Source organism: Hyposmocoma kahamanoa, unplaced genomic scaffold, assembly GCF_003589595.1.
Source record: "Hyposmocoma kahamanoa isolate Upper Pololo Valley unplaced genomic scaffold, ASM358959v1 119, whole genome shotgun sequence".
Lineage (NCBI taxonomy): Eukaryota > Metazoa > Arthropoda > Insecta > Lepidoptera > Cosmopterigidae > Hyposmocoma > Hyposmocoma kahamanoa.
Window position 1 is genome coordinate 1,805,230 of NW_020653409.1, and position 15,866 is coordinate 1,821,095.

Here is a 15,866-nt window from a genome sequence, read left to right on the forward strand (position 1 = left end):
TTTGGGGATGCTCAATGTGAATATGGCACTATTTGTAAATCCAAGATGGCGGGCACGATTTTTCAAATAATGGCAAGTTGGGTATCGTTTTCGAGGTATTTGGGGGTGCTCATTACGAATATTGCTTTTGTTTGAACTGTCGTGTTTGCCATCTTGGATTTAGAAATGAGTCCCATATTTGTATTGAACATTCCCAAACATCTCAAAAACGATACCCAACTTGCCATTATTCGAAAAATCGCGCCCGCCATCTTGGATTTAGAAATAAGTGCCATATTCGAAACCTAAAACCGAAAATGCCATAAGCAAACATTAAAGAAAATAACTGTTAAAATAGATAAAAAAATCGCTTAAGAATGCTCCCTTTTAAGAAAATAAAATATTTTAATATAAAATATTTCGCTTGAGTTACGAAAAGAAAGACATATAATAAGCTATCAAAGTTGTACTGGTGGTGCCAACACTATAGTAGAAACAAATATATACTGTAAATTTGTTGCAATATGTGCTCCAATTCAAATAAAATTAATATAAATAATTATTCAATAAAGCATGAACGCAGAGCCGTTAAAAGTATTATAAAATAATTAAGTGTCCCAATCACTTACAGGAGTTAACGAAAACATTTAATGTTTATTCGAGTAAATATTAGTTCAAAATGCGCAAATAAATCGAAATTACAGGCACCACTAAAATTTACGTAATATAATTATTTTGATACAGAATAGCAAAATGGGGAGAAAAAAAATTCGTTACTTTGCAACACTTTCGTATCTTGTTGCCGCGAAATTATTTTTCTGTTTTAGTGAATATTTACATAAAAATATGAGTTGAAACGCATTACTTACTTGTGGAATGCGATGTTAGTGTCTATTTTGTTTGTCTGTTGTATTTTTACACCCATTTACCGCACATTTCGTCATTTTTAGCAAAAAATTTTGGAGCTGTTCGCGGTGCAATATGACCTTGAGCACTAACAGCCCGCGCGCTCCTGGGACGCGTTTGGAACCCTCTAACTTGCCTCACTTAGCGTGTGCGGGCTAGGTTTCTATGCGTTATTATTCTAAGTATCTAACTATCTTTTAATCTTTTATGAAATAGTTTCGATAGTCTTGTAACTCTTAAATTTTAGAGACAGCACCAAGTATTGCTTTTCCCGCTACGGGTATATAGGTATTATTATGCAATACTTAAAAACCTATATACACTATTAATGTAACGTTTCAACAAACACATATTAAACATTAAATACAGTACCCATGATGTATCTATTAAGTCTGTACAGTTGTATAAAGCCCATAAAAGCGTTTATTACTCGGTTTTCATTATTATAATAGTCGTTACTTATAATTTGCTTTATGAAAAAGCTCGCTGCACTTCTTTATGCCTTTCGTGTTATTATCGGTGGCTTTGCATCCGTTACATGTCTTTTTATGCGAACAAATTCAATCAAGATACACGTAACCTTAATAACTAAAACACACAAGCTATTAAATACAGCATTTTTAAATATTTTCAGACATGCATCGGACAAAAAAATCCGCGAACATTCTAATTTTATATTTTTTTCTTTATCCATGGCGCCATGGTCTTTTTTCAGCCAGTGCCATTTCGTGAGCCATAAAAATAAGTAAATAAAAACGCTATTAACGCCGGGACGCGGCGCAATAAACATGGCACGTATAATTTGGTGGCATAAAGAAAAACGCCGTCACAATTTGCGCGGGAGTTCGCTGGAATCGTCCGCAATTTGAAACACAAAAAGGGTTTTTGTATGGCTTTAGAATTAGCGGATTCATACAAAAACAAGTGCTTTTCCGGGACACATCTAGCGTATGCGGTTTTTAAATACCACTGGAATCACAAAATAACAAAACACCGTAATTTTACGGCGTTTTTTTTATTGAGCTTTAGCTACAAGTAGATGTGGATTTTTAAACGAAAAGCATTTAAAAATTTAGCTTTCTAAAATAAGCTCACCGGCGCGCTCAATACCTAACAAATTATTTTTTGTACAAATTAAGTGTCAAGTCCCATCATCTATGTTTCCTAAACAAATTAATTCGTCACTGTGAATTATAATGTTAAACATAAAAATAAAACTCGTGTTTCACAAATAAACTTACATAATTATGAAAACCTACTCTCGCTTTTTGATGTCAATACAATGTTGCAATCTTTTAAAATAAAGTGGCTATAAGATTTAAACGTTTTTCTAAACGAATTTGTAAGCTTCAAACTAAAAAACGCTTAAAACGCTTAATACTCTACCGATTTCACGGGCCCCTAAACATAACTTAAAGGTGTAATAAACTTATATAATTATAAGTTAATTAAAGGGACGCAAACTGGAGCTCGTCCATACAAGGTAATGGTTACACCTCTAATTTTAAAATGTGGGTATTTAAACCAACTCGTAATAAAACTACTGAGTCGCTAACTATTGTCAGTTGTGAAGTGCACCAGCGCAAAGTTTGCTCTTTACGCTAAATAATAATTATTGTAACGTACGTCAATTAATGTGTAATCTTTAGACATTTATTTCTACTATTTTTTTACGACTACGCTAATATATAAATATATTTCAAAGTACCCACATTATGAAAATTGAGCCGGTACAAAGTAATGCCTTGTATGGATGTGCCCCAGTGTGTTCAAGTTAACGCAGGGTTCTTTAAGTGAAAAGTCCTTTTTCTACAAGCACGATTAATTAAAAAAGTACAACGTTTTAACTTTTTAAACTTATAAGCAGTTTAGCTACAAGGCATTCCACAACAAAGGAAAAAAAACTTAATATTATTGATAAAAAGATCGAACAATACAAAAAAAATCCTTCAATCTAATTGGACTCGAACCAGTGTTGCTGCCACGCCGGTGCCATAGCTTGCAATAATAACAAACTTACTAGTTACTCTACTGAGTATTTTGACAAAAAATGTATTAAAATATGGCTCTAAACACATCATGATGTTCAATAAGTTTATTGCAAATGTTACTTAAACTGAGTGACTAAACTTAATTCAATGATTCAGTGGTGGAGTTTGCTACACCATTTAAAAAAAAAACCTAAGTGGGTTGTATTAAGTATCTATTTCTTAAAGGGTTCCAAAAGGGCCACCTTAAAGACATCAATAACCCGCGAAAAAATGTCGGAAAATTAAATATTAATTGAAGAAAAATTATGTAGTATGACCAATTAGACGCTAGCTGGCTCGAGGGACTAAAAATTTTACTACTTGTTTTTTAACAGAATGCATATAAACACCCTAGATGAGAATATATCGAAATGCTACAACTCTACTTCGCAGCTATGTAACCAAGGCGTGTATCCATTCCGCTACCTTCTAACCTCGTGGCCATAAATAAAAAGCGATTGCAACAACCGCACTAAGTGAGACGTAATTAGGAGCATCAACTACCACCGTATCATTACACTCAGCGTCCTTTTTTACCTCAGAAAGTGATTTTTTACTTGGCCTCTTAAATATGATGTTTATTTTTAAAACAATGAGTGTAATTGGAAAAATCAAGGCATTAAAACACGCAACGCTAATAAATAAGGTGTATTAATAGTGAAATAAACTTTATTAACTCACACATGCACTAGGGAAAGCCTGGGTCGCAGGTGGCATGGACACACATAGATATCCACAAATTACACCCAAACTCACGAGAGAAATAAATGTAGACCATACAAATATTTCTCCCGGCCCGGTGATCGAACCTCTGCGTGGCAGACCGCGACCCCGATTCAGTACTTTTCGATATTTTTCGATTGGACATCGTTCTCGAATCGAAGGGCGCTTTTTGAGCTATTCAGAACATTCCGAGTTAAGCGTTCGCTTCGGATTAGGATACAATATCGTTATCCAACAGCGTTTACGGAGTTAGTCGGTGAAATTGATTATAAGAAAAATTAAAATCCTTCTATATACGTTTTTAACACTTTAAAGCCCTAAAATATAGGAATGCATTAGTCTTGCATTAAAATAAATAAATAAAATTGAGTAAAATCCAGACTTTATTTAAAATAATAAGAGATTTCCTTATTACATTCTTGCTTTGTAAACAATAGGACGTTCGTTAACTTTCATTCGATAACCGTGTTGTGAATAACGTTTGTAGCCTTTGCCGGTCGAGAAGTTCGAGTAATCGTACGGGTGGACGTCATCTCGGTTCGGTTTCGAATACGACAGTTTGACGTTCGATTCGGGTGTTGTGAATAAAAATGAAAAGAAATCGGTCGACAATGAGTTATCGTAAGGTTCTGAATCGACCCCCAGCATGGTAACCGTTCTAAAATGAATTAAGTTTGTTGGTATTACTAAAATAACATTATTTTTTTTTATAACTTGTTACAATTATTATTACAAACATTACTAAAGCGACATCCCTAATCAGCCGGTAACTGTAAAGATACCTGGCTGTGTGAAGAAAAACTTTTATTTTTACTTTTTGAGTTTTTCTTTTGCCTGTTTACGTAGTTTATTATTAGTAAGTTAATTTAAAAGTTTAGAGAAGTGGATATGGATTTTTATACTCACTTTGCAGGCCTTGGCTGGGGAGAAGTCGCACTGGCTATAAATGACAAACTTTCCGTGTACGTTTTTTGAAAGTAATGCAAACATTTCCAAGCATGTTTGATATATATATATCTCACCGAATGCGCTAAGGCAAAAAAAGTAGTTAAAAACCAAAAATAATGATTTAGACAAGCACATATAAAAATTCGTAAGGTCGGCTGGTTCATTCTTAGTATTCGATCTTGTAGTAATAATTATAAGGTGTATTTTGTTTATTCAATTTTTTGGAATTCTTCATAATGTGACAAGAGGACCAATCCATTTGGTAATTTAGATGGTTTTACAAAAATTGCTTTAGAATGCTGAAATCATGCAATATAAAAGACATTACGTCCTCTCGTCGTTTGCTTTTTATTCATAGTACTTACATTATTGCAGGGACGACGGGACGTAAGACGGGAGGTAAGGGATTGCTGGATGAGTATGAGTTAGCCTTGTGTTAATATGAGTCAAGCAATCCCCATTCCCGCCGAGGCATTTATAGAATTTTTCTCAAACAATGTGAGGAAATAATAAAAGACTAAAGAAAGGAAGATGTTTAATAGAAAAAGTAAAAATAAAATATTAAAACTAATATTTGACGTGTTACGACAATTTCTAAAAGAAAATGTTGTTGTTTTTCCGGGCACATTAACAGTAGCCTGCTGAACTTCTGATAATGTGTTTGAATGTGTATCTATTACTGTATTTTCGTTATCGCTCTTCTAGCACTCATTTTCGCGACCAAAATACAAAAACGACGAAAAAACAAAAGAATATCAAAACACTTGCTTTAAGTGTTACCGTTAGAGGATAGAAAAAATAAAGGAAGTGTTACCGCCATTTCCTTTTTTTTAAGTAAGCGTTGTAGGTAGGTATTTTTAATTCTCGCAACTATGAACACTGGGCAGTTGGCTGTACGAGTTTTTCTTTTGCCTGTTTACGTACTTAGTTTATTATTAGTAAGTTAATTTAAAAGTTTAGAGAAGTGGACATGGATTTTGATACTCACTTTGCAGGCCTTGGCTGGGGAGAAGTCGCACTGGCTATAAATGACAAACTTTCCGTGTACGTTTTTTGAAAGTAATGCAAACATTTCCAAGCGTGTTTGAGAAAATATATTTTATTAGACCTAAGATTCATTTTAAATGCATAATTAAGAGCCTCATTCTCTTTAAAACGCTGTGTACCCAGTGAAAATTACTACTTACGGATATTATTAGTAGATAAGTAAATAAATAACAATTTAACATTATAATCTGTCAGTTAAGCCGCAGAACAAACGGAGAATGCAATGTTTCGTGATACAAAAAAAAAAACAAATACGTTCTATTTCAGTTTCGTCCAAGAATTCGCATGCGAGCCGCTAGATGGCGTGACTCTGCTGTTGGAACTTCTGCGCAACGTGCAACTCAGCCAATCAGGAGACGGAGCGCGTGGGCCGCCGGCTGTCAGACGCAGGCCGTTACTTGATGAACTGGCGTGTCTGTAAGTACAGCTTGACTATTTGCTTGTCGATACGAGTAAATTTAGTATAAAAATACAGATTTTTTTATATCTTTGAAACTATTGATAATATTTATTTACCACAGATTACTTAATAGTTACTACGTACCAGATACATCATTGTTATACATAACCGAAAATAGCTACACTATAATAGCCTACTAAATCTAACTACGCGGAAAAAGGAACCTAGGCACGCACCAAGAAACGTGTGCAGTCATGCGTAACCGAATGCTGGGGTTGTTCAAGGATTGTAATGTAAATGTAAGACTTGTCTGAGCGCTTGCACTCTAGGCGATACACTCAACGGTAGGCACTTATCGCGTAACCTCGAGCGAATGACGGAGACCTGTCTATAAACATATAGACAGGGTTCCTTCCGTCAATCTTTAGACGCCATTTTGTCAGAACTATGATCATGTCGGTTGACACAATGCTTAACAGCATCCGTTTGTACTTACTCAGTCGATATAACAAAAACTTAAAAGTTCATTTTTGATAATTTTTTTATATTTTGTAAAAAAAATTGTAAGTTTTGCAAGGTCTGAATATTCTACGGTATTATCTTCAGGTAGTTATTACCCTTACTGTGGCTATTAGGTAATGGAGGAAAACTTTTTTAGATTGTTTGTTTAGAAAAATTCAAGAAAAAGTATTTATTCTTTAATTTTCAGTCAATGTTTGTGGAGTTGCTGCACCCGCTACCCTGATTGCGTGAGACGGCTAGTGGCCGGCTCTAATGGCATTTACACGCTCACCGTCTGTATCATGTCTACCGTGAACAAGTCGAGGATTTTGGCATTGCAGGTTTGTACTCATCACTTTTCATGTTTTTTTTATACACAAAAGTGAAAATAAAATGGGTTATCTATAATTTTACTAACAATTACTTACTAAAACTTTTCATACGTTCAACAACTTTTTAAGTAAAAAGTGTGAAAACTTTGGATTGAATATAGTGTACTTAAATAAAAGATTGAATGAATCATTGACTTACAATTATATGGACGTCGGGTCCGCGCTAAAAAGTGTCCGAACTTATAGGGCGTTAAAATCGTATACAGAGCGTCATTCACGCTTTAGTCTTCGTTTGTTTGACTGACAGCGAAGCAAGCAAAATTAGACAGTACTGCGATGACATTACAATTTAAATTCAACGTTTTAGCTTTTTCATATTCCTTTACATGTCACTACGTTTATATAAATAGGTTGACTTGGGACATTTTTTTCGTGGTTTTTGTATTAGACCCGTCGTCCATTTATTTGTAAGTCAATGGAATGAATGAATAAAATACGTAAAGTTTTCGCTAGTGGCATGTGCACAGTGTCTAGTTTGTTTGGCCTATTTACCTACAACTGACGTCACGCGTTCTGAGTCCTTCTTATCGCATCGATGGCAAGCATTAAATTATTATACTCGTATTCGTCCTTTGAGATTAGCATAGTACTTGTAGTATCGCATACGTACGACCACTTTTACACGTTAGTTGAGGGTAGAAAAATAAAAACCACCGCTCTCTCCTCCGTCGGCGAGGGCCCGTTGCGCTGTTCGCTTACCAGTTCTCATTCGTGTTTTCGTGCTCAGGCTACTTCGCACATTCTCCGCTCTCATATAAAATCGTAATATATATACTTCCTATAAAAAAACGATGCCTCATAGAAAACGTAAGAGTGATGCTCATGAAACCAGTGTTCTAAAGAGAAAATTATGAAAATTGAACGAAACCGTTTACGTCGTATGCGAGTTTTATCATCAAGTTCCTGGGATTTATCAAGTTCATCATCATGTGCATCGCCTGAACCGTCATCGCGTCGTAGTGAACTGCGCCAACCACGTCATCGCTCGCCCGCTCGCTCCGCTTGGCCTATAAAAGGTACAAACGCCATCACTTCAAGCTACACATTGACGTATCTTGTTCCGTTGCAATGGAGGCGATTTTCGAACAAAAATGTGTAGTTTGATGTGCCGTTGTCCGTACATTCAACAACGCATTAAACATTTTGACAATTGCAATTCGTGATCGCGCATAATAATTATATTTTTTCGCAATTGTATAATAATTTTATTCAGTAATTTAACTATGAAAATTACCAATCCTTCAATATGGAAGTGTGTTTACGCACACAACATAAATTATAATTTACCAAGTGCGTGTTCGCGCATAATTAATATACCTATTTATTTTCAAGACACGTGTTATTTTTTTATAGCCTTTGCGCTGATTATTTTCTATCTGCGTTATTTGCAGGCGCCCTTGGTAGTGACGAAAGTGGTTCGTATTGTTGTCATACTATATCGAGACGAGCAAACACCGTGGTTGCTCAAGTGCAAATTCACGCTACTCCATCAGCTCGCGCTATCGTAGCGACGACTTGTCTCGAGATACAGCACCTTGCGTCTACAACAGTAGAGCCTATTATCTCAAACGAGGTAACTGATGTTATAGATCCTACTAATGAACCGCTCGCCTTGCTTTCGAATGCTGATCCCTTGGTAGGATCAGAGCTGAGCAGTGATATATTAGACATCCTTGGAGAAGACCCTTCAAACCAAAAGACCAAAGACATTCAAAAAGAACTTGCTGTAAGATTCGATCATATAGCCACAAATGGACTCAAGAAAGAAACTCGGAAAAAATTTCGAGAAAAATATCCGGCTCCGGCTAACTGCCTTGATGCTCCGCAAATAAATCCTGAAGTCAAAGCGGTTACACAGATACAGAAACAACATTAAAGAGACTTGATGGCATGGAGCAGAAACAAAAACAACTAGCTAGTACGATTGCATGTCTGGGTGAAGCCATTATCGTACTAATTTCCCACAATAGAGATCCTAATTTATTAAAATTATTGATGGATGCAGGTCGAATTATTTGTGACACTCAGTACAGTGACTCTGTAACAAGAAGGTAATTGATCCTCGCCTTACTGAAAAAAGAAGTGAAATATTAATTACTAAATCTGCGAAAGCTATAACAAAATAGGTGCAGAGCTAAAGCAAACTCCAAGCTATACGAAACAGAACACCTGGAAGTCCAATACTAATAAAACAACTGTCAATAAAAGTAATTTAAACTCGGAGAGAGTTACCTCGAACAGGTCACAGGGCGCGCGAGACCTCACCCACTTGCAACTTTTGTTGTCTTCCTTCATTTTCTGAGAAAATACAAATATGTCCTGTTTCCACTTTAAGATGTTACGTAGAAAAAACTAAAAATCTTAGAAGTAATCGTGATTTTCTTTTCATTAGTCTTAGGCGTCCTTATAGGTCTGTTACACCACAGACATTAGGCCGTTGGGTTGAGGACACTGCATTCTAGCGGCATTGATGTGTCTCTAATTTCAGCATACAGTGCTCCACATGCCACCACATCTATGGCACATAGTCTAGGCGTTAATCTAGATTTTATTAGAAGGACAGCTGGGTGGTCGGGTTCATCCGCAACGGCACCTTTAGCTGCTTTACAAATTTAGATTAGAAGATAGATTTTGAAACAATTCTATGGGTTCATCGAACACATTCAGTGAATTCTATCAAAAAGTGGTTTTAGATACTCAAGGTGATTTTTTTGCAACAAGTATTTTGAGAAATTGTCACTTATTTACCAGTTCATACTAATAATTGTTATTTATTATTATATTAAATATTATTATTATTTGTAAATGCTAGGTACATACGCCAGCACATCAAGCTACACATTGACGTATCTTGTTCGGTTGCAATGAAGGCGATTTTCGAACAAAATGTGTAGTCTGATGTGCCGTTGTCTGTAACTGCATTATGATTAAAAGGCCATTTTTTTTGTTAAGAACACAGTTATTTGAATAAATATTCTTAAATGAAACTCCTAAAAAGTGTCATTATTAAATAATTTCACGACCAATCTCTCAAATACTACAAGTACTACGCTAGTCTCAAAGGACGAATACGAGTATAATTAATGATTAAACGGACTTACCTGTACGGGAAGTACGATCATAATTATACGAAGGCATTCGTCTGAAGAGATTAGCATCCCACCCTTCCACAGATCACCCTAGATGTCGTGAAATGTCATTGTTGGAACTATGAGAACAGGTGTTCGCTTACCTGTTACTGTTAGCGCCACACCGACGGAGGAGAGAGCGGTGGTTTTTATTTTTCTGCCCTCAACTAATGTGTAAAAGTGGCTTACGTATGCGACACTACTAGTATTGTGCTAATCTCTCTCGGGCGAATACCTTCATATAATTATGATCGAACACCGAGTATATAACCAGAAATAGAGACGAAATGTCATTTAATTTGTTTGAAAACTATTCTGCCATATCATTACCGTGACAACTGCGCTCCGATTGGCTAGCCCGAGTTCGAGACAATTGACGGGTGTCGTCAATGGGTGTGGTCAACTGTTTCACTTTAAAAACGACCAGTTCAGCTTTGCTATAATGGACGAAAATTGCAAAATTACATATTTAATTACCGATGAAATGTGATTCCGTTTTGTTTTGTAATTAGATGTTTTGCTGTTTTTCCAACACCACCAAATAGAACAGCACGGCATTGTTAGAGATATTATCTTTATTACAATAAATACAGAATATTTTTTAGAATATACGGAGACGTACACACAGGTCAGTAGTTGGCCTGTCTATATTTCAGCGCAAACGAGAGTTGATATTTATAAGAGCTGTATCGCTAATGTGTTACCAGGAATATATGGCCCTTATTTCGTCTCTATTTCTGGTTATATACTCGATGTGATCGAACTTCACGTACAGGTAAGTTCGTTTAATTATTAATTATAATGCTTGCCATAATGGGAAAGTATTTTCCATTCGGCGTACGGTACTCGCTCTCTCTCAGTCTCCATTGTTGCCCAAGGTGCGTCAGACTTACAGGAAATAAATGGTACGTCGTGCAGGGAAGCCTCTCTTCGTACACCCGTTCTGAGGTGACAACTAGTGTCGTTTGCGCGGTAATTTATTGTCAATTGCATTTTAAGGAGAGGTGTTTGAATGCGAGCCAAGGTTTTAGGAGGTAAGGTGGCGTCAAGGGTGGTCGTCCCGCAATCTGTGCGCTTAAAATGTATACGAATAAAATAAAAACAGGTGGAAAAAAATGTACACAGATCCGACGTTGACAAGCGCCCGATGGCGACTGGGCAGCGGGCGGCACGACGGATCGTTAAACCGATTTTCAAGTTTTGTTTATTTAGTAGCAGTAGAACTCCTTGTGAAAGAGTTCGTCCAGGGAAGTACTGCCACCTTACCTATTTCTGCCGTCAAGCAGTAATGTGAGCATTACTGCGTTCCGGTTTTGAAGGGTAAGGATGCTGGTGAAATTACAGGCACATGTCAACTAATGTCTCAGGGTGACAGGCGTAGTGTCAGTACCCCTTGGATCTTTGCGATTTAAAGCTCTGAGTGGCACTGCAACTGTTATGGATAGACGTGTAGCTTACACCAGGCATACCACTGTTGGTCCCGTTACGTTATTAAAAAAAAAGTATTTAATAACTATTGGGCTTCAGTTGAAAACCAAAATTTGACAGGTTCTCTGTAATAGGTATTCAATGAGATACATATCCGTATAAAAATTATGTGCACAGTTAGTAATAATTCATGTTTTTTATTGTTTCCTAGCCTGTTTTCGGGATTTTATAACGATAAAGGACAACGAATTAGTACATTCTTTAAGTAATATCCTTAGGGGTATAGTATATTTTTTATGAGACCGTTATGCCCGGAATACCTATACGAGGCTAGTTTTTAAAGCTAAGATAGCAAGCTAGTGCTAGTAAGCTAGAAAGCTAGTAACTCTGTCCTGGCTTGGCGCATGCTAGAACGGTTTACATGATGCCAGTTAATTTTAAGCTAGTATCATTGCAATGACTAAGGTAACAATACGTCTGTGTATAATAATGAAGATCTTTCGTAAAACAAACACTATTACTTGACTTCTGTGTCAATTATTTATAATTTGCCACACATTTTTTGTAATGCTGAATAATGCAGAGATTTATCATTAAACTTCGGAATAGTGGCGTTCGACAGACATTCCTCTTCGCGGTACAATTGTATTAATTACGGTACTCAGTTTCCACAATGTAAACTGTCTCAGAAACACGTGGTCAGCGGTCGGGAAAACTTTGAAAACGAAACGTGTCATCGCTACCTACTATCCGATCGGATACTGTCTTCGCCGGCCACACGAAGCTAGTACACAAGACAGGATAGTAAAATCAGTGATGGGGGAAGCTAGTAGCGCAAATAATAGAACCTCACCCTATTAATTATCCTAGCTTGAGACTATCTTTCTCGCCAGCTTACTAGCCTAGAAATGAAGCTAGTTTTGTAAATACAAAGCCAGAGTTACTAGCTACCTAGATTGCTGTCCTAGATTGAAAAACTAGCCTCGTGTATTTCGGGCATTATTTTATAGTAAATACCCAAACAATTTATTTGATGTAGCAAAACAGTTTTCCCCCTTCTCCTCTGGTGACCTTAACATACTTAGTTTTAGAAATTTGAAAAGTTTTATTTAAATAAAATCATATTATTGTTTATCTTGGCTGTATATATCCACTATCGTTGATTTTACATACATTCCGATTACCTATTAATGTGTGTTTGTTTTTTTTATTTCAGCTGTTAACAAAAGCGTGCTATCCACCAGCAAATGGTCACAGTATGGTCTCAGAGGCACTTTCTACGTTACGACTTCGCTATGGAGAACCTGTCCGCTTTAGGTAAGAAATACAGGATATTGAATCGAATTTAGCAGCTGTAGGCATTTGGAATATTATACTTATCAAACAATACCATAATTAGAAGATATTGAGGTTGCGAATTTGAGGCACTCTTGTTCAACAAAACTTAAACCCAACAATAAACGTCTATAATATGATGTCATTTTATAAACACCGAGCGAACGCTTCAATTCTATATAGTGAATAGTACTTGCGACGACCCGCGTTATGCAACGCGAGATAATGTGAACGTACACGGCGAGCGTTCACAAATACCAGGCGCGCTGCTAAGTTTGTACAGAGATACACTACATTTCTTATTGTACTAGGTCGATACCTGCTATAATAGGCTGATCTGCTTTTATTCCAGATTTTTAGTTGGGATGCTGCAAAGCGGCGGTGGTTCCGGCGAGATTCAATCTGTCGGTTTGGCGTTCATAAATGCGCTGTTATCAAGTGCACCTGCGCCGCAACGCAAGCTTTATATCCAGGCTGAATTGGAACAGGCTGGCTTTGATATTATTTCTCTAAAGAAGGTGTGTATGAATATTTTAATATCTAGATTATATACCTATATCCTTTTGATTCCAAAGTTTGCTCGTACAAGGATACAAAATTGCCATTAATTGGATATAAAATATTACCTTACAGCAACAACATTTATTTCTTCCTAAAATTAAAGTGAGACATCTAGATATTTTATTACCTTTCGCAGATGGTGTCTAAACTAGTGAACACACAATCCAATGATGTTATGTTAAAAGAAATAGAGAGCTATGAGAAGCAGTTGATAGATATCGATACGTTGAGTGAGAAGGCGCAGGAAGCCCTGAAGGAAAAAGATGATTTACGACACAAATTGGAGTTGTTGGAGAAGAGAGTCAAGGTACTAAAATAGGAATCTTTCGAAGAATTATGAATATGCAACAATTTTCAGTAATATCATTGATTTACTTTACATTTCAGATACTTCAAGAAGAAAAAGGAATTCTGCTCTCACTGGAGAAGTGTCTTAAAGAAAAGTGTTGTGAACTACAAGAAGAGGTATCATCCCTGAGATCAGAACACGGCAACACCAACAGAAAGAAAACTTTTTGTTTGAAGAAAAAAAACTCAGTGCACGAAAGTAGAGGTACGGTCATATGTGGACAATATTACATAGAATAATTATTGTATACAAACTGTACTTCTTTCATAAACTACAATATTTATTTTGTCTTTACAGACGAATCTTCTCCACCGGAAGATGAAGGCATCAGCTCGTCTGAACGATCCCTGAGTCCTGAAGGCGACGCCCAAAGGGAGTCCATGGTTTACGAGGTCTTTAATGTAAAGAATGAAACCTACGACTTGATGAGAAACAAGCGCACGTTGCACAAGAAACTAGACTGTAAGAATGATAAAAAATCCTCAGATGAAGAAGAAGAAACAACGATAGACGAAGTTATACAAGAATTGAGAAACATAGTCAATCACGCCGAATCAGAACAATACGCAAAAGACAGAATGACATTTGGGGATGACAAATCTTCAAGGTGCAATCAGACATCTGAAATTAATGTCTCTGTCAAAGGGATTGAATGTCAAAAACACAGAGATGTAGAAAAGGAAGATTCTATCACTAGCACCAGGCATAGTATTCAAATAACGAGTAGCATGGAGTGTCTTGACGATAACGATGACGATGAAGATGAAATCGTGCCAAGCAAAATTTTGCCACATCCACCGCGAAAAGCCAAAAGCTTGATACATTTGTTTGCCCCTCCGGTAGACCAAGGAATGCTTTACAAACCACCAGATCTGTATGATGACACATACTACTCCAGCGATGAAGGATCAGATTCTTTGCTAAGCGCCTCTCGTTGTCAAGATGGTGTCGCCAAGAAAACATCTGGTTCTAGCTTTGATTTCCATGAACGTCGCGCTATGTTTGCCATGAACGAAAGGGATAAGGATGATAGACTGAAGCGTTCACGGACTCGATCTAAGGAAGAAACGAAAAGGATTTCCATAAAACGAAGCGAATCCTTCCAAACTTCAGAAAAGGGTTCCCGTCAACGCGAGTACATCGATAGTATGTTTTACAATGACACGCGTACGTCTTTGATAGGATCTGGAACTCCACTGCAAAGATCTAATTCTAAAGGTAGTCGGGTCGACGAAATAGTGAACTTGATCGAATCTAAAAAGCTAACCAAAAGCCTTGATAGAATTGATGAAGGGCTTAACTCGATGGTCGATATAGTTGTGTTGAGTGAACCTAAGAAGCCTCAATGGCCTTACGAAAGGAGGCAAAGATCGTGTTCAATTACAAACAGTGATGCAGGAAATGAAACTCCTCTGGTTCCTGTTACAAGATCAAACAGTAGACTCACCAATTTCACTCAAAGATTTGACCGAAACAGTCAGAAAACAAAAGATGAAAGGCATGACTCTCAGAAATTCTTTTTACCTCATCCCAAATTGAGTTCTGCATCTTTTGATAACAATTCTTATAGCAACACATCTTTCATAGTGAAACGTGGACACAGTAATGCTGGTTTTTATTCTGGACCGCACATTTTGAGAGATGCCCCTGCAAGCATGACCAGTTTGGTAATGAATGGAACCCATAGTCACTCAGATTTGAAGAGAACCCTATCCCCTATGAGTTCCAGCAACTACGGTCTCCACAAAGTGACGGATATGCCTTCAGGATTGTATTGATCGTATTGATACTTAAAGTTTCGCGTGTATTCAATACCAACGATTAATTTAAGAGATTTTGTACCTTTACTTCGACTAGTGCAATATTATTGGAAGTTAGTTTCGAGTTAGATTATTCGTTTATTACATTATTTTAAATTATTGTTTAAGTTTAGTGTCTTGGTAATTTTGTTTGTAAGCAAAATTGACTTAAGATCACATTCGGTTATCTTTTGTGTTTATTTGATTCTAACTTACTCTGCTATAGTGAAAATTTGTTTACTGTACATACTTTCGTCTTTCATTTTTAAGCTACCTATTGTTATAATATTACATTCCAATTACATTAAAACATCACGATTAAATTTTCTTTGCTTTTTAT

At 36.6% G+C, this 15,866-nt stretch overlaps 2 protein-coding genes across 2 annotated transcripts in view; both read left to right on the forward strand.

Moving 5' to 3' along the window:
* Positions 1–15,840, forward strand: part of LOC113239988 — a 24,367-nt gene extending 8,527 nt beyond the window's left edge. Inside the window, exons 4-10 of the mRNA XM_026477179.1 lie at positions 5,901–6,050; positions 6,743–6,875; positions 12,699–12,799; positions 13,170–13,335; positions 13,515–13,685; positions 13,766–13,931; positions 14,025–15,840. Coding sequence (XP_026332964.1) covers positions 5,901–6,050; positions 6,743–6,875; positions 12,699–12,799; positions 13,170–13,335; positions 13,515–13,685; positions 13,766–13,931; positions 14,025–15,505 — 2,368 coding nt within the window. The 3' untranslated portion in view covers positions 15,506–15,840. The remainder of the gene's footprint in view (positions 1–5,900; positions 6,051–6,742; positions 6,876–12,698; positions 12,800–13,169; positions 13,336–13,514; positions 13,686–13,765; positions 13,932–14,024) is intronic.
* LOC113240025 lies at positions 7,632–8,991 on the forward strand. The gene is made up of 2 exons (XM_026477225.1): positions 7,632–7,942; positions 8,318–8,991. The coding sequence occupies exons 1-2, from the start codon at positions 7,777–7,779 to the stop codon at positions 8,800–8,802; spliced, it is 651 nt and encodes a 216-aa protein (XP_026333010.1). The 5' UTR covers positions 7,632–7,776; the 3' UTR covers positions 8,803–8,991.
* Positions 15,841–15,866: the final 26 nt, after the last annotated feature.

Excerpts from the sequence above, each read along its gene's own strand:
- LOC113240025 (XM_026477225.1), top strand. The coding sequence starts at position 7,777 with ATGAAAATTGAACGAAACCGTTTACGTCGTATGCGAGTTTTATCATCA. Across the intron at positions 7,943-8,317 it reads CTCCGCTTGGCCTATAAAAG|GCGCCCTTGGTAGTGACGAA; the intron begins GTACAAACGCCA and ends CGTTATTTGCAG.